This window comes from Podarcis melisellensis (genome assembly GCF_964234715.1).
Source record: "Podarcis melisellensis genome assembly, chromosome: 12".
Classification (NCBI taxonomy): Eukaryota; Metazoa; Chordata; class Lepidosauria; order Squamata; family Lacertidae; genus Podarcis; species Podarcis melisellensis.
Window position 1 is genome coordinate 52,828,589 of NC_138544.1, and position 22,279 is coordinate 52,850,867.

At 48.1% G+C, this 22,279-nt stretch overlaps 1 protein-coding gene across 4 annotated transcripts in view; it reads right to left on the reverse strand.

The window, feature by feature from the left end:
* CRHR2 (corticotropin releasing hormone receptor 2) overlaps positions 1-22,279 on the reverse strand; it is a 202,015-nt gene that overhangs the window by 24,889 nt on the left and 154,847 nt on the right. For all 4 annotated transcript variants that reach the window (XM_081882589.1, XM_081882591.1, XM_081882590.1 and 1 more), the window contains 3 exons: positions 14,760-14,913; positions 12,837-12,897; positions 11,968-12,040 (listed from right to left, as the gene is read on the reverse strand). In XM_081882589.1, the coding sequence (XP_081738715.1) occupies positions 11,968-12,040; positions 12,837-12,897; positions 14,760-14,913 (288 nt within the window). The remainder of the gene's footprint in view (positions 1-11,967; positions 12,041-12,836; positions 12,898-14,759; positions 14,914-22,279) is intronic.

A 22,279-nucleotide genomic window follows, 5' to 3' on the forward strand; every position in this document is an offset into this window, starting at 1 on the left:
ACTACACCACACTGGCTCTCTAAGGAAGTCTAAGGAAGGGAAGGAGAGCCACAAGAGATCTCCTTCTTCTCTTCCTCCTATCAGAGGCAACAAGAGCCAGGATTCAGAGAGCTCTAATCCTTTATGCCAACAGCCTGGTGCTAGAGCCACACTATTAATAGTTAACAACAATGTAGAGCAGCCTTGATGCTTCCGAAGAGTAGCACCCAAGAGGGGCAATATATATTTTCATGCCACCATATTAGCTCTATCTATTTTCTTGATTTATTTTCCGATCACCCTGCTCAGTACTTTTGCTTTCAATGTTCTGCTCAATTTTTTTAAAATGGATTTTTAATTGTATTTTGATAGCACATGTTTACCTCTCGCTTGCCGGTTAATGATTGTAATTTCCTGAGAGTTGCTTAGAGAATTTGTTAAATTAGGGGGTTCTAAGATGAGTAAGCAAATAAATAAATAAATTGAGATTCAAAGAGCTAACTAATGCTTTAGGCCAGATACCAGCAATTTAGTAACAATAATAATTCATTATTTATACCCTGCCCATCTGGCTGGGTTTCCACAGCCACCACCACACTATTCAATGCTGTTTTTTTCTTTGACAACCCGGTCCAGAATGTCCTCCATTCAGGTTTTGGAGTTGGGGGTGGGGGCGATGCTTTACAGCTGACTATCTGTGCTTTTAAAATTGCTGTTATGAATCAGTTACAAGACCACGAGCCATTTCCTAATTGCTCTCTTAGCAGGAGACGCTTTCTTAGTAAGCAAAGCCATTATCCTGAATAATCATCCTTTGCCGATGTATGAAAAGTAATGCCAACCCCAAATCCTGTGATTTGATAACCCGAGCTCTTCAGCGTTTTGTCAGCCTGACCTCACTCAACTAATGGTCTCCTGACCTCCGGATTTTTTCTTCATTTGCCTTTTCAGATTGCCTTGCTGTTCTTGAGTAAGTCTCATTTCCTTTGGAGAATGATATGCATCCCAGAAAGAATCCCTTTTAGGATTCGCGGAACCATTTTGAGACGTGAGCCAACAGCAGGCAACTCCTTCTAGCATTGTTCCTCCTCCTCCCTGCGGTGTCCCACAAGGGCAAATGTCAAGAGCCAGAGTCAGGAGTAGGTCAGCAATAAAACACCTGGTGTCGGTGAAGTCGACTCTTTGTTCAAAGAAACCAAAACAGGCCTAGTGATCACAGCAACTCAGTAGGTTCTGCCCCAATGGGGCAGTTGTGAGGACTGAAGGTCCCCAACTTCCCACTGCTAAGGCTCCTTCCCCAGTTGCCTAAGGCTCCTTCATCTAGTCTCTCTTTGCTTCACCAAGTTCATTCCTCTGCATGTTCTGTGAGTCCAGGGAGGAGGGGAGCTGGTCACAGCAGGAGGGAAAGACCCCCCTGGCTTCTTCAGCAGCCTGCCTCCACCCTGCCTCTTGGTCCTCTTCCTCACCAGCCTCTGCTTCTGCCTCTGGTTCTGGACTGCTCTCTGACACAGCCTCTTCCTGCTCACTAAACCCTGTTGCCTCATCACCATCACCATCATAATTCTTTTACACCCCACCCATCTGGCTGGGTTTCCCCAGCCACTCTAGGCAGTTATGATATACGATATACGGAATCTTTATTATCATTGTCCCATGCAGAACAATGAAATTGAAAAACTACATAAAACATTCAAAACCCCCTAAAAACTCTGAAACCCCATTTTAAAATACACTATACTATAGAGACCCCTTATGCTGCGTTTAGAACCTGAATTGCATTTGCATAGAAAGTGTTTCTCAGTTCCCAACAGAATATTAAAAACACGATAAAACATCAAACATTAAAAACTTCCCTAAGCAGGGCTGCCTTCAGATGTCTTCTAAAAGTCAGATAGTTGTTTATTTCCTTCTGATGGAAAGGTGGGAGGGTGTTCCACAGAGTGGGTGCCACTACTGAGAAGGCCCTCTGCCTGGTTCTCTGTAACCTCGCTTTTCTCAGTGAGGGAACCGCCAGAAGGCCCACAGAGCTGGACCTCAGTGTCTGGGCAGAACGATGGGGGTGGAGACGCTCCTTCAGGGATACTGGGCCAAAGCCGATTAGGGCTTTAAAGGTCAGCAACAACACTTTGAATTGTGCTCCGAAACGTACTGGGAGACAATGTATGTCTTTCAGGACCGGTGTTATATGGTCTTGGCGGCCGCTCCCAGTCTAGCTGCCGCATTCTGGATTAGTTGTAGTTTCCGGGTCACCTTCAAAGGTAGCCCCACGAAGAGGACATTGCAGCAGTCCAAGCGGGAGATAACTAGAGAATGCACCACTCTGGTGAGACAGTCTCCAGCCTTTGACACCACCTGCTCCCAGTCTTCTTCCACTAACCACTCCTGTTGTCCCACCACCAATTCCATGGCTCGGAGCCTCCTTCCCCAGGAGATTCCCATGGGTTCCCCAGCTCATGACTCCCACCTCACCTCTGTATCCAGCCAGTCAGTGGCAGCAACCCTGAGCCTAAGGAAGAGATAATGAACAGGCAGTGCCACCCCTAGAATAGTTTTATAAGCTAGAAGGTGGGGAGGCAGGAATGGGCTGGCAGAGGGCGGACTGAGGCTGGTGGGGCAATGCCCAGTTCACTCTAATGGAGCAACCGCAGATGTTTCTCAGCATCTATTCCTTGCCCTTTGGGGCAGCGGCCCAGGCTGGGCTCAAGCGGGAGCCAGCAAGATCCCTGCTTTGCAGGGGGGTTGGACTAGATGGCCCTCAGAGTCCCTTTGTGATGGCCTGGGACTCGGGCTCACTCTCAGAACCAGAGGAGTCTCAGTCTGCACTGGATCCTTTGCCTCAGGCATCATCTGAACCGAGTCTGGGGCTTGATCCTGAAGAGTCCCCAGTCTGCACAGTTTCCCCTGCCACAAACACCAGCTGGGCCGAGTCAGGGGCCGGAGCCTGCCCTGGCTCCAGATGCGGGGATGACCTCATTGCCTTCAGCTGGGCCATCACTTACAACTGCTCCACTACTGGTTGGGTCAGGGGAGGCTGAGACAGCCTCTGGGTCTAGTAACCCACTGACGTCTCCCGAGCTGCAGAGACTAAGGTCTGAGTGAAGGAGAGACCTGAGTACGAAACAGGGCGAAACAGGGAGGTGAGTCACTGGGGGATCAGGATTGGCCGTTACCCCAACAAAGATAAAAGTCTGTCGGACCTTGCCCCAGGTTGCAGGAGCAACATTGCTGTTTGCTAGATCCTGCCTAAGATACTGTACCTGTCCTTGCCTGGTTTCCTGCCTCGTATCCTGCCCATAGCTGTCAACTGTCCCTTATTTGGTGGGAAAGTCCCTTATCCCAGCACCGTGTCCCACTGCTGTCCCTTCAATTCCTGGGTTTCAAAGGAAGCAGCTCCTCTCCCTCCCTCCCTGCTGGCCAGGGAGGAGGGAGGCTACAACTGTTTTGCTTGGCTGTGTTGCTCACCCAATAAGGAGTCTAAGAACGACTGAGGGGTGGAGCTTGCATGCCTTGTGCCGATCAAGTCGGCCGCGTTGCCTGGGGACTCGCCTTTGCTCAGCGCTTCCCAGAGGTGACAGTGGTTTTCCTTGCTGCATCCCCTTTGCCGGGTTGTTGTGCTGTGGGAACCACCGCTTGAGGTTTCGTTTGGCTGCTGGTTGACTAAAATCCCTTTATTTTGGCTGCCGATCCCTTATTTTCAAATCTGTAAGTTGACAACTATGATCCTGCCTTGGCCCTGTTGGACTGACTCCATATTCTGGACCGGTCCTGGACCGCGTTTCAAGGGTTACCCCCGGGCCCAGCGCACCTTTCCAGCTTTACTATCCTACAATTCAAAGAGAGCAGGCAGCAGCGGCAGGAAGAAGCTTATGCAGTCAAATCTTGTCTGCGAGCCTCCCCAAACCTGACGCTGGCATCAAAGCATATTGCCTTGCAGGTGTGATATTATGCAATATCACCGAAGCGAGTGCAAATGAACATCTCGGCCAGTCTGTGCAGGCCAGAGATGAAGAGAAATGAAAGCATCTGTGGGCTAGAGGCTAGACCCGTGGATTGTGTGCATTATGAGTCAATTAGGCCAAGTCCTCTGGGAAGGGTGTGTGTGAGGAGGGTGGGGTCTGAGTAACTGGAAATACAGAATGCTAACAAGCTCTTCCTGTTGCCTGCAAATGCCACGGAGTGATTCAGAACCTGCGGCGGCTGCCGTTTGTTGCAATTAGTCAGGTGGCGCCGGGAGCACAAGGGACAGCATTCTTTCCCCTAAGGCCTGGTGCGCATCATCTAAATCCCCTTAACCTTTAGTCTGCTTGCCAGGGCTTCTCGAGATGGAGACCGTCAGACAGAATTGGGCAGCCCAGGCCGTTTTGCCAAGCTCTGAGCCAAAAATATATATTAAAAATCCACGCTACAGCTGGTCAAAGGCTGCTGGTTTTCTAGGCAACACTGTAGTGCCACCAAGAAATTAAGAACTTATTAAGAGGAGCCCATTTTCCCCAAGCATCCTGTTCTACTGGCCATGAAAGCTGTGTTCTGCGTTCGCTGGCAGAGGCAGCATTCTTCCATGCCCTCCAACATTTCTCAGATGAAAATAGGGACATCCCCTTCTGCGTCAGGAAGCTTCTCCCTTGTCTGATGTCTATCACACACGTAGATGCCATACGCACATTGACATTGGCCACCTCGAGCCAATTGCAACCTCCATGCCAATTCTACCTCACAGGATCGTTGTAAAAGAAATGGGCGAGGGAAGGATAATATGCAACACCTTCCACAGATACGTGGAATGAAATAAGCTGCCTTGAGTCCCTGTCAGAGGAAAAAGTTAATAATAATAATACTAATAATAATAATAATAATAATAATAATAATAATGGCAACACTGAGAATGATCAGGAACATATCAGAGAGTAAATCCTATTGAACTCAGTGGAATTTAAAAAGGTAAAGGGACCCCTGACCATTAGGTCCAGTCATGGCCGACTCTGGGGTTGCGGTGCTCATCTCGCTTTACTGGCCGAGGGAGTCGGTGTACAGCTTCCGGGTCATGTGGCCAGCATGACTAAGCCGCTTCTGGCGAACCAGAGCAGTGCATGGAAACGCCATTTACCTTCCCGCCGGAGCGGTACCTATTTCTCTACTTGCACTTTGACATGCTTTCAAACTGCTAGGTTGGCAGGAGCAAGGACCGAGCAATGGGAGCTCACCCCGTCACTGGGATTCAAACCCCTGACCTTCTGGTCAGCAAGTCCTAGGCTCTGTGGTTTAACCTACAGTGCCACCCGTGTCCCCAGTGGGATTTAATTCTGAAAAAAATGCTCCGTATTGCAGTGTAAGGCTGCTCTGTCTTTACCCAGTTACCTGGGAGTAAGCTCCATTGAATGGAACTTACTTGTGAGTAGACAGTGTAAGGCTCAGTTTACAATCAAGGTATAAACATTATTCCACCCATTTCCTAAGACATGGCTGGCTGCGGAAGAAATGCAATGAAAGAATTTAAAGCGGACCTTTTCCTTCAAAATTATAGGCAGGGCTTCGTATACACCAGACTTACACCCTCACCTTCGGCCTGGTCTAAAAGTCCACTTATTATATTTGTGATGCTCAAAGAAGACTGAACAGAGGAGCGAATGGCAAAACCACATGCCTCCCCGCTGGCTCGTTTTGAATATTCATCTTGAAACGTGAGCAACTTGCTTCCGGAAGAGTGGCAAGGGATGAGGAAATGAGGGATATTTGCAATCAAGGAGCTATTTTGCAAAATGTTTGGAAATATATCCGAGGAAGAAAGTGGGGCGGGCCGGAGAACTCCACACAGCCTCCCCAGACAGATGCACCTGGGAAGAGTTTTGTTGGCTGGCATTGTAAGGATACCATGATTCCTTGCTCTCTTTTCAGAGGCAGAGCGGTGTAATGGTTAGAGCAAGGGGGCAGAGGCAACATGGTTGGACCCCAGCATCAATCAGCCTCAGCCAGCATTGCCAATGGTGTGATGAGAACCGTGGTCCAACAGCATCCAAGGTGGGCCACTTTGTTTATGGTCCTCCGCCTATGTGAATTATAGGGAAGCCAAGTTACAGGGAACCAGGCAGAGGGCCTTCTTGGCAGTGGCGCCCGCCCTGTAGAACGCCCTCCCACCAGATGTCAAAGAGAACAACAACTACCAGACTTTTAGAAGACATCTGAAGGTAGCCCTGGTTTTTGTTGTTGTTGTTGTTTAGTTGTTTAGTCATGTCCAACTCTTCGTGGCCCCATAGACCAGAGCACGCCAGGCACTCCTGTCTTCCACTGCCTCCCGCAGTTTGGTCAAACTCATGCTGGTAGCTTCAAGAACACTGTCCAACCATCTTGTCCTCTGTCGTCCCCTTTTCCTTGTGCCCTCCATCTTTCCCAACATCAGGGTCTTTTCCAGGGAGTCTTCTCTTCTCATGAGGTGGCCAGAGTATTGGAGCCTCAGCTTCAGGATCTGTCCTTCCAGTGAGCACTCAGGGCTGATTTCCTTAAGAATGGATACGTTTGATCTTGCAGTCCATGGGACTCTCAAGTGTCTCCTCCGGCACCATAATTCAAAAGCATCAATTCTTCGGCGATCAGTCTTCCTTATGGTCCAGCTCTCACTTCCATACATCACTACTGGGAAAACCATAGCTTTAACTATAGGGACCTTTGTCGGCAAGGTGATGTCGACAGCTTTTTAAGATGCTGTCTAGGTTTTAATGTTTGATGCATTATTGTATTTTAATATTTTGTTGGAAGCCACCCAGAGTGGCTGGGGAAGCCCAGCCAGATGGGCGGGGTATAAATAAATTATTATTATTATTATTATTATTATTATTATTATTATTATTAGTGGTGGTAGGGGTCTCATGGGTCACCTAGTCCAACCCCTTGCAATGCAGGGGTCAGAGCTAAAGAATCGCTGACAGGTGGCTGCCCAACTTCTGTTTAAAAACCTCCAAGGAAGGAGATTCTGTGACAGTAACCCTGAAGAACCGCTGCCAACCAGTCTTGACTGACCCAGATGGACAAATGGTTCTGACTCGACACCAGGCAGTTTCCTGTGTTTCTTAATATACAGGCTTACCACTCCTGAAACATGGATATCCCATTTGTCTGCCAGGACCAACAGCAATTCATAGACATGTTTAGAGTTGATTGGCACTATCGAGCAGAAAATTGACGGGCTGCGTTAAATTTGCTAAAGTGAATAATTCCCAAGCCGTTCTAAGCCATTCCGCCTTCTGAGGCTTCCTGGTGGTCTGTCTTGCAGCGGTTAAACACATACAACGAAGGTTCCTGTAAACCGTCGTGTAGCGCTGTCTTAACACAATTAAGGGGAATCTGGTGCCAAGCGTGTTTCAAGGAACTCATTAAGTGCATTTATCATCGTTTCCCACAAATCGGCAGCTCTTTTACGAGTCTGTTTCCTATTGTAAAAAAACCCCAACCTTTTATTCACTCAGCAGTATCAATCCCTACCATTATGATTTCCATAAATAGAGTGACAAAGGCCACATATCACAGTTTTTAAAGCGCTCTCTCTCTCTCTCTCTCTCTCTCTCTCTCTCTCTCTCTCTCTCTCTCTCTCTCCACACACACACCCCCCCAACATTTGGTGCTATAGCACAGAGATCGGAAGAAGATGTTCTGGGACCTACTGATAGCTTCGATAAAATACATATTTTGCTATGTGCAAATGGCTTTAGATACCTATTAGGTCCAAAAATTACCACATAGCATATATTCAACACAAAAAACAGCGACAGTTTGTTGTTGACAAAAGACAGCTGGACATATAAATGCCCCATTGCCTTCATAGCTTAGGGCCTCATCAAACCTAAATCTGGCCCTACCCCGCCCCTCTCTCCACACACACACACACACACACACACACCCCCTAACAATTGGTGCTATAGCACAGAGGTCGGAAGAAGATGTTCTGGGACCTACTGATGGCTTGAAGTAGACCCACAAAGATTTCTGATCCCCATTTTCCAAATGGACAACTGTGTTAGCAGAGAAGACTGGTCATTTTTTGGCAAATGGAGCACTTGCTCCACCAAGACAGGCAGGTGTGAGCTGGCTGACGGCCGACTGAGGTTGGCTGGGCAATGCCACATTCACCCTAACAGACCATTTCCCCTCTCTGGATGTAAACTGGTGGGAACCAACAACCAACCGGCTCCATTTCCTCTTGCCCCGCGATAAGCAAGCAGCAGACAGTGGAGAGAAGGTGTTTATTATGAAAGAGGGCAGGGAGCCTATTCTGCAGGTGGCTCACTCCAATCTCTTTCTCTGCAGTTTGAACTGCTAAGGATGCTTTTATGCAAGGGAGAGAGAGGCTCTGCCCGGCATGTCATTAAGAGCTTATTGGCCTCCACTGGTTTCTGCTTCCTTCCTCGCCTCGCTTCTCACCTGGGCTGACAATATTGTGTCTGCGGAGTTTTGGAGATGGCAAACCGGCCAATTAAGTCATCTCGTTCCCGGCTGAGGAATGATCAGCCACCAAATCCCAAGGCAACAAGAGGTCAGCTTTTCAGGTAAAACAAAATGAAAAAAGTTGGTGTGGGGGGGGGGGGAGGGGAGCAGCAGAGAGGACTCTTTCCTGCAGCTGCTGATGGGCCTGAAAGACATCTTTTTGCCATTAGATAGTGGTACCAGGATCATAGCGTGCAGCAGGGACTTGCTGGGATCTCCTGTGGAATTGGTTCAAAAAGCTGCATATGCACGCCATGCCTTGCTTGCAAGTGTTGAAGTGAATTTGAGCCAGGGTTCAGTGTCATCTCTTCTCACAGCATGGCAGGGACTACATAGACGATCCTCTGGGTTCCTTCCAGTGTGACAATTCTGTGGCTCTGTGGGTTAAACCACAGAGCCTAGGGCTTGCCGATCAGAAGGTCGGCGGTTCGAATCCCCGTGACGGGGTGAGCTCCCGTTGCTCAGTTCCTGCTCCTGCTAACCTAGCAGTTCGAAAGCACGTCAAAGTGCAAGTAGATAAATAGGTACTGCTCCAGTGGGAAGGTAAACGGCGTTTCCGTGCGCTGCTCTGGTTCGCCAGAAGCAGCTTAGTCATGCTGGCCACATGACCCGGAAGCTGTACGCCGGCTCCCTTGGCCAGTAAAGCAAGATGAGCGCCGCAACCCCAGAGTCAGCCACAACTCAACCTAATGGTCAGGGGTCCCTTAACCTTTACCTTTATGGTGCATTGCCATACCTGCAGCTTTGTAAATAGAGTGCACCGGATCAGGCCAATGGCCCATCTAGTCCAGCATCCTGTTCTCACAGTGGCCAACGAAGTGCCTGTGAAACCCACAAGCAGGATTCGAGCACCAAAGCCCTCTTCCCTCTTGCAATTTCCAGCAGCTGAAATTCAGAAGTACAGCTGCTTCTGACAGTGGAGTTCAGAGCACAGTCACTGTGGCTGGCAGCCATTGCTCCTCCCTGAATTTGTCTAATCCTCTGTTACAGCCGCCCAGCTTGCTAGCCATCATGGCATCTTGTGGGAGAGAAATCCATATTTCAACCAAGCACTGTGTATAAAAAAATGCTTTCTTTCGTCTGCCTTGAACCTCCCACATGTCCACGAATTCTGGCGTTATGGGAGCCAGCGGCGTAGCGTGGGTTGTCAGCACCCGGGGCAAGGCAAGTAATTTGCACCCCCTAACCCCTAACCTGCCGCCGCTGCCAGCTTCTTCTTGCTGCTGCCTGGTCTGGTCTGGTGTGGTTCTCTCCCACGCTCAGCGCTGCGCTGGGCGGCCGCTGCACTGTCCCTCCCCCAGATAGTCCCTCTCTCTCTCTCCGCACCGCACGCCTGGCACCCACCCCCCTCCACAGTGGGCGGCGACCCGGCGGCTTGGATCGGATTCGCACAGCCAGCACTGCAGTGAGAGAGAGAGAGTGAGCCAGCTAGGGGCAGAGAGCTGCGAGTGCAAGCGCCCCCCCCCCAGATGTTGCGCCCGGTGCGGACGGCCCCCCCCTGCACCCCCCATGCCACTGATGGGAGCGCCTCTTATTTCCATACCGTTCGCCTCACCTGCAGCGTAAGGATAATCTCACAACTTGCCTTACGGAAGCACATAACATCAAGTCAAACACTATACTGGAAAATTGCCCTTTGTGCCAAAGAGAGGCATAGCATAGAGGCAGGGGGACCTCAAAGGCCCTCTAGTCCAAATCTAAGAAATCTGCTGTATGGCATCCCGGATAGGTGACCATCCAGCCCCTGCTTAAAAACCTCTGTCAGTGAAACTGAAAATGGCAGCAAAGGAAGGCACAGGTTGATTCTGTGTCCAGGGCGGCTGTTTATCAGCTCCATCTGGTACGCAGGATGAGACCCTACCTGCCTGTGGACTGTCTTGCCAGAGTGGTGCATGTTGGGATACTGCCAGGGAGACAAAGGCCATCATGCCCCATGCCGTCTCCAGACGATCCAGCGATCTCTCGTAGAAACGCAGTATCAGTTAATTAGCGACATGAGCCCCAGAAATAGCTTCCAACATTCCAGAGCTCTTGCACGCTCTATCAGCAGATAATGCACAGCGAAAGATGCATGCAGGAGAGCATTATTTACAATTTTATTCAGCGTTGGTCAGAACAAAGAAAACATGACTGCCTGCGTTGATGTCTCAGGCACAGAGAGAAAATGAAAGCAAACAGAAACATCCTGTGAACAGGAAATACGTAGGCTGTGACTCACAACAGCCTGTCCCCTTTTAAGGTGGAACGGAATATCCTAACAGCGCATGCTCTGGTTATCTCCCACTTTGACTACTCCAATGCGCTCTATGTGGGGCTACCTTTGAAGGTGACCCGGAAACTGCAATTAATCCAGAATGCGGCAGCTAGACTGGTGACTGGGGGCGGCCGCTAAGACTGGTCCTGAGAGATCTACATTGTCTCCCAGTACGTTTCCGAGCACAATTCAAAGTGTTGGTGCTGACCTTTAAAGCCCTAAATGGCGTCGGTCCTGTATACCTGAAGGAGTGTCTCCTCCCCCATCGTTCAGCCCGGACACTGAGGTCCAGTGCCGATGGCCTTCTGGTGGTTCCCTCATTCTGAGAAGTGAGGTTACAGGGAACCAGACAGAGAGCCTTCTCGGTAGTGGCGCCCACCCTGTGGAACGCCCTCCCTTCAGATGTGAAGGAAATAAGTAGCTAAACTATCTTTAAAAGACATCTGAAGGCAGCCCTGTTTAGGGAAGTTTTTAATATTTAATGCTGTATTGTTTTTAACATTTGATTGGAAGCCGCCCAGAGTGGCTGGGGAAACTCAGCCAGATGGGCGGGGTATAAATAATAATTATTATTATTATTATTATTATTATTATTATTATTATTATTATTATTATTATTAAGACATCAGCAAGCAAAACAATAGCAAATTGATAATGCAGAGGGTTTTCTTGCTGGTAGCGCCCTCCCTGTGGAAGGCCTTTTCCCGTGTTTTTATATTCTGCTGGAAGCTGCCCAGAGTGGCTTCAAAAACCTACCCAGATGGGTGGGGTATAAATAATAAAATTATTGTTGTTGCTGTTGTTGTTATTATTCTGTGGTCTAAACCACAGAGTCTAGGACTTGCCGATCAGAAGGTTGGCGGTTCAAATCCCTGTAACAGGGTGAGCTCCCATTGCTCGATCCCTACTCCTGCCAACCTAGCAGTTCGAAAGCATGTCAAAGTGCAAGTAGTCTGGCGGGAAGGTAAACGGCGTTTCCGTGCGCTGCTCTGGTTCACCAGAAGCGGCTTAGTCATGCTGGCCACATGACCCGAAAGTTGTCTGCGGACAAATGTCAGCTCCCTCAGCCAGTGCGAGATGAGCGCCGCAACCCTAGAGTTGTCCGCGACTGGACTTAACAGTCAGGGGGTCCCTTTACCTTTACCTTTACCACTCTGTAAACATGGTCAGGTCACATGAAAACCTTAAATCCAGGTAGAAATTGAGACACGTGGAATTTTGCATATTTCCGAGGAGGCTTCCAATGCCGTTTTTTTTCTTACCAGCAAGACAAGAATCACTGGTCCTTGGTAGATGTAGTCTATATACTTCCCCGATTCCTTTCCAAACCAGCACCTGCAAACAGAACATCATTTCTTAAGCTTGTGCAAATCCCACCTATCAGCTAAAGTATACTAAGACTGATTTGGATCTTGAAGGCAGTGGCATAGCGTGGGTTGTCAGCACCCAGGGCAAGGCAAGTAATTTGTGCCCCCTAACCCGTGGATTTGCGCCCCCTAACCCTAACCCCCAGATGTTGCGCCCGGTGCGGGCGGCCCCCCCTGCACCCCCACGCTACGCCACTGCTTGAAGGACTGCACACAACTACGGCTTCTGAAACGCCGTTTCGTTTTTCAGCACAATAGCGCATGGGAAAGGAAACGGATGAATCTTGTGTGTGTCCCCATCACATGCGCTCCCTTTCGACAGAGACTATAATGGCAGATTGCAAGTCCCCAACAGCCCTTGCGATGTGCATACATGGTAACATGTCTGAGGTGCACCTCCTCACTTTCAAGTCTGCTGTGGAAATGAGGAGATATTTTCCTCCCTCGGAGTTTACACATGCCCTCACATGCCATCCAATTAACAAGCGTTTGGCTGGTTCTTAGCAAAAGGATGAGGTGAGGAATCGGGAAGAAATGGCCTTCAAACGGCTGTCGGGTCCTTGCAAATTTGTGGCGACTCCCTTCCTTCAAAGCACCCAGCTCTGAAAACTGACAGATAGAATCCTGTCCATCCTACTGTCGTGACAATTTTCACTTTCCATTGTCCCTGGTTAGAGCGCATGCACACAGACGCTGGCACCTGCTAAGGAGCGTTTTGACTCAGCTGCTCAGTCATGAGAAATGGAAGAAAAGGTTGTACTCACTGCTCGTTTTCATAATGCAGCTTGCAGACAGCCCAGGCGATAATAATTGGACAAGGAATACCTGCAAAAGCAGTGGGGCAGGGGGGGAAAGAGAGATGGTCCAGGTAGCTTTGACAAATTAGTGTGCCTTCTCTCTGCTGTTGTGCACACAGCCACAAACCCCACAGTCACCTTCACCCCCTTTCGTACCTACCATAGCTGTCAACTTACAGATTTGAAAATAAGGGACCAGCAGCCTCGGATATAAGGGATCAGCAGCCAAAATAAGGGATTTTGCTTAGCTTATACCAGGGGTCTGCAACCTTTAAGACAAAAAGAGCCACTTGGACCCGTTTCCGAAGGAAAAAAAACTGGGAGCCGCAAAACTCGTCATTATAAAAATAACCTTTTTGTCACTTTTTAAAATTTCTTTGTTTGACCCCTCAGAATTACTCCTCCTCAATGAAATAAACGTTAAATTAACAAGTTACCTTTTTTGTTTGTGTGTGTTCTTCACTCCCCTTCAAACCAGTGTCCAGCGTACATGCCCCCTTTCAATGCAGTGACCAGCGTACATGCCCCTTACAATGTAGCGGGCGGGCGGGCAGGAAGGTGACGTCGGGACAGTGTGTGACTAACGCACGCACCGCCCCCATGCGACGTCACAGCCAGTACAGCGCCCGCCACAGTGGGGAGTGTAGGGGCGCACAATGCGCCTCCTCCCCTCGCTAGTATCCGCCCCGGAGCCGCGGCAAAGGTGAAAAAGAGCCACATGCGGCTCCGGAGCTGCGGGTTGCAGACCCCTGGCTTATACAGAAATCCACCACTGATGGAGCCATGCTGCTTTTGCTGCAACTATGTTTTGCAGGGAGTTGGACTAGATGATCCTAAGGGTCTACAACTCTGACCAAAGAAGATTGGCAGACAAAACTGATGAATGACATCGAGATGGCAAAGCTTACAGGCAGAATTAGAAACCAGGAAGAGGACCTCTTTAATAAAGAATGGGGAAAGTTTATAATTTAGCTGAAAAGCTATTGTAAAGAGTTACATACATTGGTAGGACTGACAGAAAACTTGTAGTAAAAATTTGAACTATGGATGGACAAATGATTTATAAAAATAGAGTTATGAAAGGGATGCAGAGGGGGAAATCACTACATTAAGATGCTGCTCTGGTTGGAGCGGATGCTAAGCAGCACGTCGGGGCTGCCATTGTCCTGGTGTGAGGAGTTCCATCGGCCCTTCCCCTCCTGAGAGAGAGGGAAGGAAGGAGACAGACTCTCGCCCACGCCGCTCACGAGCCTGGCATGAAGCGTTTGTGGCTCCGCTGAAGCACCGACCTTCTGCATCCCTCCCTATCCCCTCCTCTTCCTCCTCCCTCAGGCCGCCTCCTCAGTCGCCTCTGGCTTCCCCTGGCAGCGAGGCGGAAGTCTCGCAAGAGAGGGGCTGCCTGCCCGCCCGCCGCCACCCGTCTCCTCATGACGCACCCAAGGGGGAAAGGGGAGAGACGGAGATGCGGCAGCTCGTGTGCTCTCTCTCTCTCTCTCAAGGCGGAGGACCCCAAGCCACTGCTTCCCTCCTGAGCCGGGCGAGCATGAAACCCGGGAAATTTAAGGGACATCATCAATAAGGGACAGCAGCGGGACACGGCACTGCAATAAGGGAGTTTCCCACCAAATAAGGGATGGTTGACAGCTATGGTACCTACTCCTTCTCCCAGCCACAAATGCCCACTTGACCGCTTCGACTGGCAGACTTGGCACTGCTACTGCTGCCCCATAATATCTGTTCGGCATTTGTAAGGACATGATTTTTTTTTAGCGTGGCAGCACCCACACTTTCGACCTCCCTGCCTATTGATATCAGGCAGGTGACTCTTCTCTGCGAGACCTAAAAACATTTTTTGTTTTTGTTTAGACAAGCCTACGGCGTGTTACTTACACCATCCGATGAAGAGGAAAACCCACTTCCTCAGCTTGTCTGTCGAGTAGGTCATGACGATGGCCGTGTGCAGGTAGCAGCCTTCCACAAACATCCAGAAGAAATTGGTCACCACAAAGTAGTTGAAGATGGCTGTGATGCACCGGCACCACAGCTAGAAGGGGAAGCAAAAGGGAAGCATAGGTGAGGCCTACAGGGCAGGTGAACACTTCCTCGTTAAGTTTAATTGGTTTAATTGACACTGAAGTGGGAATGGCTATGTGTATTCATGAAGGCTTTAACATGGAGATTTTCCATGGGGCTATATTGATGGCAAGAATAGGACTCTGAACTCTAACTGAGTCGATAATGAACTATGGTTGTTTTCTGCTAGCTAACACAGGAGTGTTTAACCTTAGACCACATGAGAGGTATTGAATTGCAAATCTGCTGTCTTGGAAGGGTGGCATCTGCCATTTTTTTTGTTCCCAGACTCTGTGAGATGTAAATGAAGCTCTCCAGGTAAACAGCCTAAAACAGGATGCCGGTTGGAATGCAGGCTATGGGGAGAAACAGACCTCTGCTTCTAGGTCTGTTGGAATTATTTCTGGTGGAATTATTTCATATTTTGTCAGGTACTTGGAGCCTATGCCTTGGACTGGCGTATGTCTTATGGAACTGTTTGGATGTATCATTGGATGTTTCTGTTATGTTATGAAGAAAGTTCTGCGAGGAAAGTTTTAGATTAAACTTATGGGCCTTGGCAATGTTTCTATTTCAGAAGGAGTTAGTTTTTATGCATCCAGTTGCTTCAAACTGTGCAATATTAATATCTGCAATATTCCTGACCTGCTAGGATAATTCAGCCTAAACAAGACTTTTTATTGTGCGCCCGCAATATACAAGTGAAAGTAATTGCAGAAATGTATTTTGCATTTTTCACATTGACATGTCCTTCAATGATCACAGCAACCTTGTAAGGTAGGCTAGACTGAGAGATCCATGATAGACTTCATGTTTAGCTTGGAGAAGAGGAGGTTAAGGGGTGATATGATAGCCATGTTCAAATATATAAAAGGATGTCACATAGAGGAGGGAGAAAGGTTGTTTTCTGCTGCTCCAGAGAAGCGGACACGGAGCAATGGATCCAAACTACAAGAAAGAAGATTCCACCTAAGCATTAGGAAGAACTTCCTGACAGTAAGAGCTGTTTGACAGTGGAATTTGCTGCCAAGGAGTGTGGTGGAGTCTCCTTCTTTGGAGGTCTTTAAGCAGAGGCTTGACAACCATATGTCAGGAGTGCTCTGATGGTGTTTCCTGCTTGGCAGGGGATTGGACTCGATGGCCCTTGTGGTCTCTTCCAACTCTATGATTCTATGATTCTATGACTTAGGGTAGGGTTTGTTTGTTTTTTTGGCTGAGCAGGGTCTGCCAGGTCTCATCATATATACCAGGCATAGGCAAACTCGGCCCTCCACATGTTTTGGGACTACAATTCCCATCATCCCTGACCACTGGTCCTGTTAGCTAGGGATCATGGGAGTTGTAGTCCCAAAACATCTGGAGGGCCGAGATTGCCTATGCCTGATATATACCTTCAGGGAAGCGCCACTGAAAGCAATGGAACTTTCTTATGAGTAGACACATATAGGATTGCCCTATTTATCATAGGCACTAGGTTTTTGAGAATGCACTGATTCCCTGCTCCCTAACAAATGGAAATAATATCCACCCAACCCTTTGTCTGTTGAGAATCAGCAGGTATTGCTCACAATATTGGAGCAGATTTTTCCATCCGAAGGGACAAGGAATGCTATACTGTGTTAGATGGGCCCAGGGTCTGAAATGTTATAGGGCAACAGCCTAGGCTCCTATATCTGAATGACTCTATTTGAAAAAGAATTAATTAAAAATACATTATTATTATTATTATTATTATTATTAAAAAGTTTCCGCTTCAGAAAATGAAGAAAATGGCTTAATTCCTTCCAGACTCGCAAGCTCACAGCTCACGAAGCATGTGATTAGACATACTATTCCTTAAACAGGTACTAATCAATTCTCCTTTTTGGAGAGACATAAAATTATACAGCCAGCTGATTAAGCTGAGCTAAAAGAGAGGCCTTGTCTTGTCTCCCTGAGGAACCCGAACTCTGGGCTTCATTTGCACAAAACACGAAAGAATTTCATGCGGGGGGGGGGGGATAAGTGAGGGTAGCCCACCCTCCCTCTCTCGCCCATGCAATTAATAGGCAAAGAATGAGCTTCTGGTGATCAGTAGGTAAGTTCATTTTCATTCTCAATTTACCTGGAACTCATTTAAGAGGCAAATAAATTGCTTGGGGGAATCAGGTCAATGACCCATCTTAGTCCAGCATCCTAGCTATATTCCGATGGGCTTTGACACCATCTGCATTACGTACTGGATAGCTCAGTTGGTTAGAGTGTGGTGCTGATAACACCAAGGTTGCAGGTTCGATTCCCTTAAGGGCCAGCTGCATATTCTTGGGTTGGAATAGATGATCCTCAGGGTCCCCTCCAGCTCTACAGTTCTATGATTCAAAGCACTAGGACGCCACTTTATGCAGTCTGGCTTACACCAAAGAGAATCCTGGGAGCTGTGGTTTGTAATAATAATAATAATAATAATAGTAATTTATACCTCGCCCTCCCTGGCCAGCGCCGGGCTCAGGGCAGCTAACACCAGCAAAATTACAATAAAAACATAATAGGGGGGAAAAACCCCAATTTAAAATACAGGTTAAAATGCAATTTAAAATGCAGCCTCATTTTAAAAGTAGCCCATAAATCAAGACCATAAGGGGAGGGAAACATAAGGGTCAGACCGAGTCCAATCCAAAGGCCAGGCGGAACAGCTCTGTCTTGCAGGCCCTGCGGAAAGATGTCAAGTCCCGCAGGGCCCTAGTCTCTTGTGACAGAGCGTTCCATCAGGTCGGGGCCAGTGCTGAAAAGGCCCTGGCCCTAGTTGAGACCAACCTAAGCACCTTGAGACATGGGGCCTCCAAAGTGTTGTCATTTGTGGACCTTAAGGTCCTCTGTGGGGCATACCAGGAGAGGCGGTCCTGTAGGTACGAGGGTCCTAGGCTGCTGACAGCTGGTAGGAGACCCCTCACAGAGCTACAATTCCCAGAGTCCCCTGGGAAGAGGGATTTGTTGTTAAACAACTCTGGGAACTGTAGTTCTGTGAGGGGGATGAGGGTATTGGCCTCTCTTAACAACTCTTAGCCCCTCTAAGAAACCACATCTCCCAGGAGTCTTTGCGAGTGGGGGGGAAGCCAGGACTGGCCCAGAATATTTGCCGGAGGGACGTTGTCCAGGATAACGAAAGAAAAGGAGAGATGAGATAAGGCACAATGATAACCATAATTCTGAGGCGTTGACAAGGAGGGGCTATAATTCGGTCTGGCACAATCCTATTATTTAGGACTGAGCCCTGTCTAAGAGGCAAGGATTATTTATAGGAATGATCTTTTCTGGGGAGGGAAAGATTAATGGAATGAATTTGTTTCCCCTTCCTTCTTCTCAAGGTACCATCAAGACCTGGGTGAGGTGTAGCATCACAAATCACTTTAAAGTTCTTGTAAGGATCAGACTACTGGGGGAGAAAAAAAATGAGTGCATATAGCAGGGTCTAAAATTCTGGGAATCAAATCAAATCAAAACTTTATTAGCAAAGCCAACAGGCCACAGCTATACAAGAGTTAAAAGTGAAAATAGGGATAAAAGGAAGAAAAGAACAAGCAAAAGGAGGTCCGTCAGATGATCAAGTCTGTCACTCAGATGGTGGCCCTCAATTTTGCAGCTCTCTCGATGTACCTCGCGACCTTCTCTGTTATCTGACTATCCGTATCAGATAATAGAAAATACAGTGTAATGTCTGGTGAACGGCCGGGGTTGGAGAGAATGAGTGGAGTAATAATCTCGTTCCTTAGGTCTTTGTAAAGGGGGCAAGATAGAAGGACGTGGGACACTGTTTCCGTGTTACCATCTCCACATGGGCAAAGTCGTTTTTCAAATGGAGTCTTTTGGTAACGACCTTCGAGTACAGCAGAGGGAAGAACATCCCATCTAGCCAATGTAAAGGCACGTCTGTATTTTGGGATGGTTAGTTTAAACAAATATGAAGCTGGAGAGTCAAAATGAGAAGGGGGAAAGTAGGTATACCATGGGCACAGTTTCTTTAAGATAATCAGGTTGTTTTGTCGTTCAATGTCTTTCAGGCGCTGGCCTATTAGACTCTTTGCTTTAATGAGGCCCATTGATAGTAGGGACTGTGAATGCGGACCGCATGTAAGGAGTTTTTGATGCACAGTTTTGAACCACTTGCTTTTGTGAGGGTCTTGCATTACTAGAGGCAGTAGACCAGGTGGATTTAGATTAAGACGAAGCCAATAGTTGAATGTTCTCTGCCAGGTCTGAGTTTCTACAGATGGAAGGCAGGCCTCGAGTCGTAATGCTGCGTTTGGAACACAGGAGGGGACGCCGAATATCTGCCTTAGAAATTTAGACTGAACAGTTTCAAGACTGGGGCAGTGGTTCCCCGTCCAGATTTGTGCCCCGTACAGTAACTGCGCCAGAGGTTTTGCTTGAAAAACTTCAAGGGCTGCTGGGATGTATCTGCCCCCCTTTGTGTAAAAGAAGCGGGACAGCATCTTGATACTTTGAGCTGCTTTTTCTTTGGCACATTTTTGATGGACATCCCAGGACCCGGTCGACTGGAAAACGATACCCAGATATTTGAAGGCTTTAACCTGTTCAATTGTCTGGTTATCCATCCTCCAGCTGTACTGTCTGTGTTTCCTTGCAAAAACCATAATTTTGGTTTTCTGATAGTTTATTGCAAGTTGCTCTCTCCTACAGTATGCTGAAAATTCACCTATGAGCCTATTTAAGCCTATTCTTGTTCGAGATAGGAGTATCGCATCATCAGCATACAAAAGCACTGATATTGATTTGTCAGCCAGTTTGGGGGCGTGGAAGTCCGGAGATGACAAACAGTTAACCATATCATTGATGTAGATGTTGAATAGAACTGGGGCCAGGATGCAACCTTGCTTGACCCCCTTACTGACAGGAACTGGTCCTATAAGATGGCCATTTAACGAAGTTCTTACATGCAGCACCGTGTCTTTATATAAACAGCTGATCAGAAATAATAGTCTTTTGTCAATACTTGATGTGCTCAATTTATCCCAGAGTCTTACACGTGGAATTGAATCGAAAGCAGCCTTTAGATCGATAAAGGCTGCATATAACACCCCACGGGATTTTTTGGCATATTCTGGGAATAAAATGCACCTGTGTGTGTGTGTGTGTGTGTGTGTGTCTGTGTATTCAGTACATATAAAACAAGCGGGGTCTGCAACAAAATGTTGCAGTGCAGAGTACTTCTGCTTAGAGTGCCAGCCAGCCAGCCAGCCTTTCCTAGGATAGTCCATTCCATTCCTGCTATGTTTCCGAGTCCCTCCATAGCTCAGCAGACATAGCCTGGCAGCAGTATCCTACATGCAGAAGTTCCAGCTTCAGTCCCCTGCATCTCTGGGCAGGGATGAGAGAGACCCCTTCTGAATCTACGGAGAGCTGCTGCCAGTCAGTGTAAACAATACTGAGCTCAATAGACCAAAGGTCTGTCTCAGTATAAGGCAGGCATAGGCAAACTCAGCCCTCCAGATGTTTTGGTACTACAACTCCCATCATCCCTGACCACTGACCCTGTTATCTAGGGATGATGGGAGTTGTAGTCCCAAAACATCTGGAGGGCCGAGTTTGCCTATGCCTGGTGTAAGGTTGCTTCCTAGGTAAGCCACAGTGTCTGGACTCAGCCTTAAGGGTAGACACATGTGGAACGCATTACGGCAAGCCAATCTTGACGTTGACAATGCACAGATCACTGTGGTCAGGTCCTCTCTGTCCAAAAGCAGAAGCTGGAAGACGGTACGCAAAACTACTGTGACCACTTAAGCTGAGACCCTACCTGCCTGCAGACTGTCTGGCCAGAGTGGTGCATGCTCTGGTTATCTCCCGCTTGGACTACTGCAATGCGCTCTACGTGGGGCTACCTTTGAAGGTGACCCGGAAACTACAACTAATCCAGAACGCAGCAGCTAGACTGGTGACTGGGAGTGGCCGCCGAGACCACATAACACTGGTCCTGAAAGACCTACATTGGCTCCCAGTACGTTTCCGAGCACAATTCAAAGTGTTGGTGCTGACCTTTAAAGCCCTAAACGGCCTCAGTCCAGTATACCTGAAGGAGCGTCTCCATCCCATCGTTCTGCCCAGACACTGAGGTCCAGCTCCGAGGGCCTTCTGGAAGTTCCCAAGGGAGGTTACAGGGAACCAGACAGAGGGCCTTCTCGGTAGTGGCGCCCGTCCTGTGGAATGCCCTCCCATCAGATGTCAACGAAATAAACCACTATCTGACTTTTAGAAGACATCTGAAGGCAGCCCTGTTTAGGGAAGTTTTTAATGTTTGATGTTTTATCATGTTTTTAATATTCTGTTGGGAGCCGCCCAGAGTGGCTGGGGAAACCCAGCCAGACAGGCGGAATATAAATATATTATTATTATTATTATTATTATTATTATTATTATTATTATTATGACAACAAGGAACCCAGGTGTACCCCCAAATGTCACACCAGCTCTGTAAAGGTGAGCACTACCCTGTCTCAAACAGCCACCCTACTTGGCTGGGGAAGGCTTCATGGAACCATAATACTGTAGAGTCGGAAGGGGTCGTGATGCCCATCTAGTCCAAACCCCTGCAATGCCCAACGTGGTACTCAAACCCACCACCTCAGATTAAAAGGCTCACGGTCTACCAACCGAGCTATCCCAGCTGAAGACCTCGGAACCACCTGCCCACAAGGCCTTTGTCTTGCCAGCATTCAACTACCGGGTCCTCATCCAGCCTCCCACTTTGAATTCTCTGCGCCTGAACGCATCAGTTTCCCTGCTTCTCTTCAGCACGGATCGTTTCAGAATGGATTTTCAGCATCCTTGCATCATCAGCGCTCCAGCCCGTCCGGTTTACAAGCATCCCTCTGGGCCAACCAGGTGGCAGGGCTGTGCAGGAGACCACGTGGTACCCAGCTCCCACCCTGTTGCAGACTAGAGCATCACCTGGCCCCCCAAAAGTCAGCCTGGAACACTGTAACCCAGGATGGATTGCATAGCAAACACAGCCTCTAACGCAGGAAGAGAATACCGGTAAATAAATAAATAAATAAATAAATTTTTATTTATACCCCGCCCTTCCCAGTTCAGAAAACCGGGCTCAGGGCGGCTAACAACCAATTTAAAACACTTAATTGATGCATCAAAAAACAGCATAACATACAGTATAAAACGTGGATAACAATAAATTCAAAATTCAGAAATCAATTTAGGGGGGGAAATCCATCCAATAAACATTAGGTAGTCACCAGGGCTAGCTGGCTAAATGAGTCCTATTTAGGCCAGCGAGGAGACCAGGGGAGAATTAGCTGTGGGATCCCAAAGCGTGTAATCTTTATAAA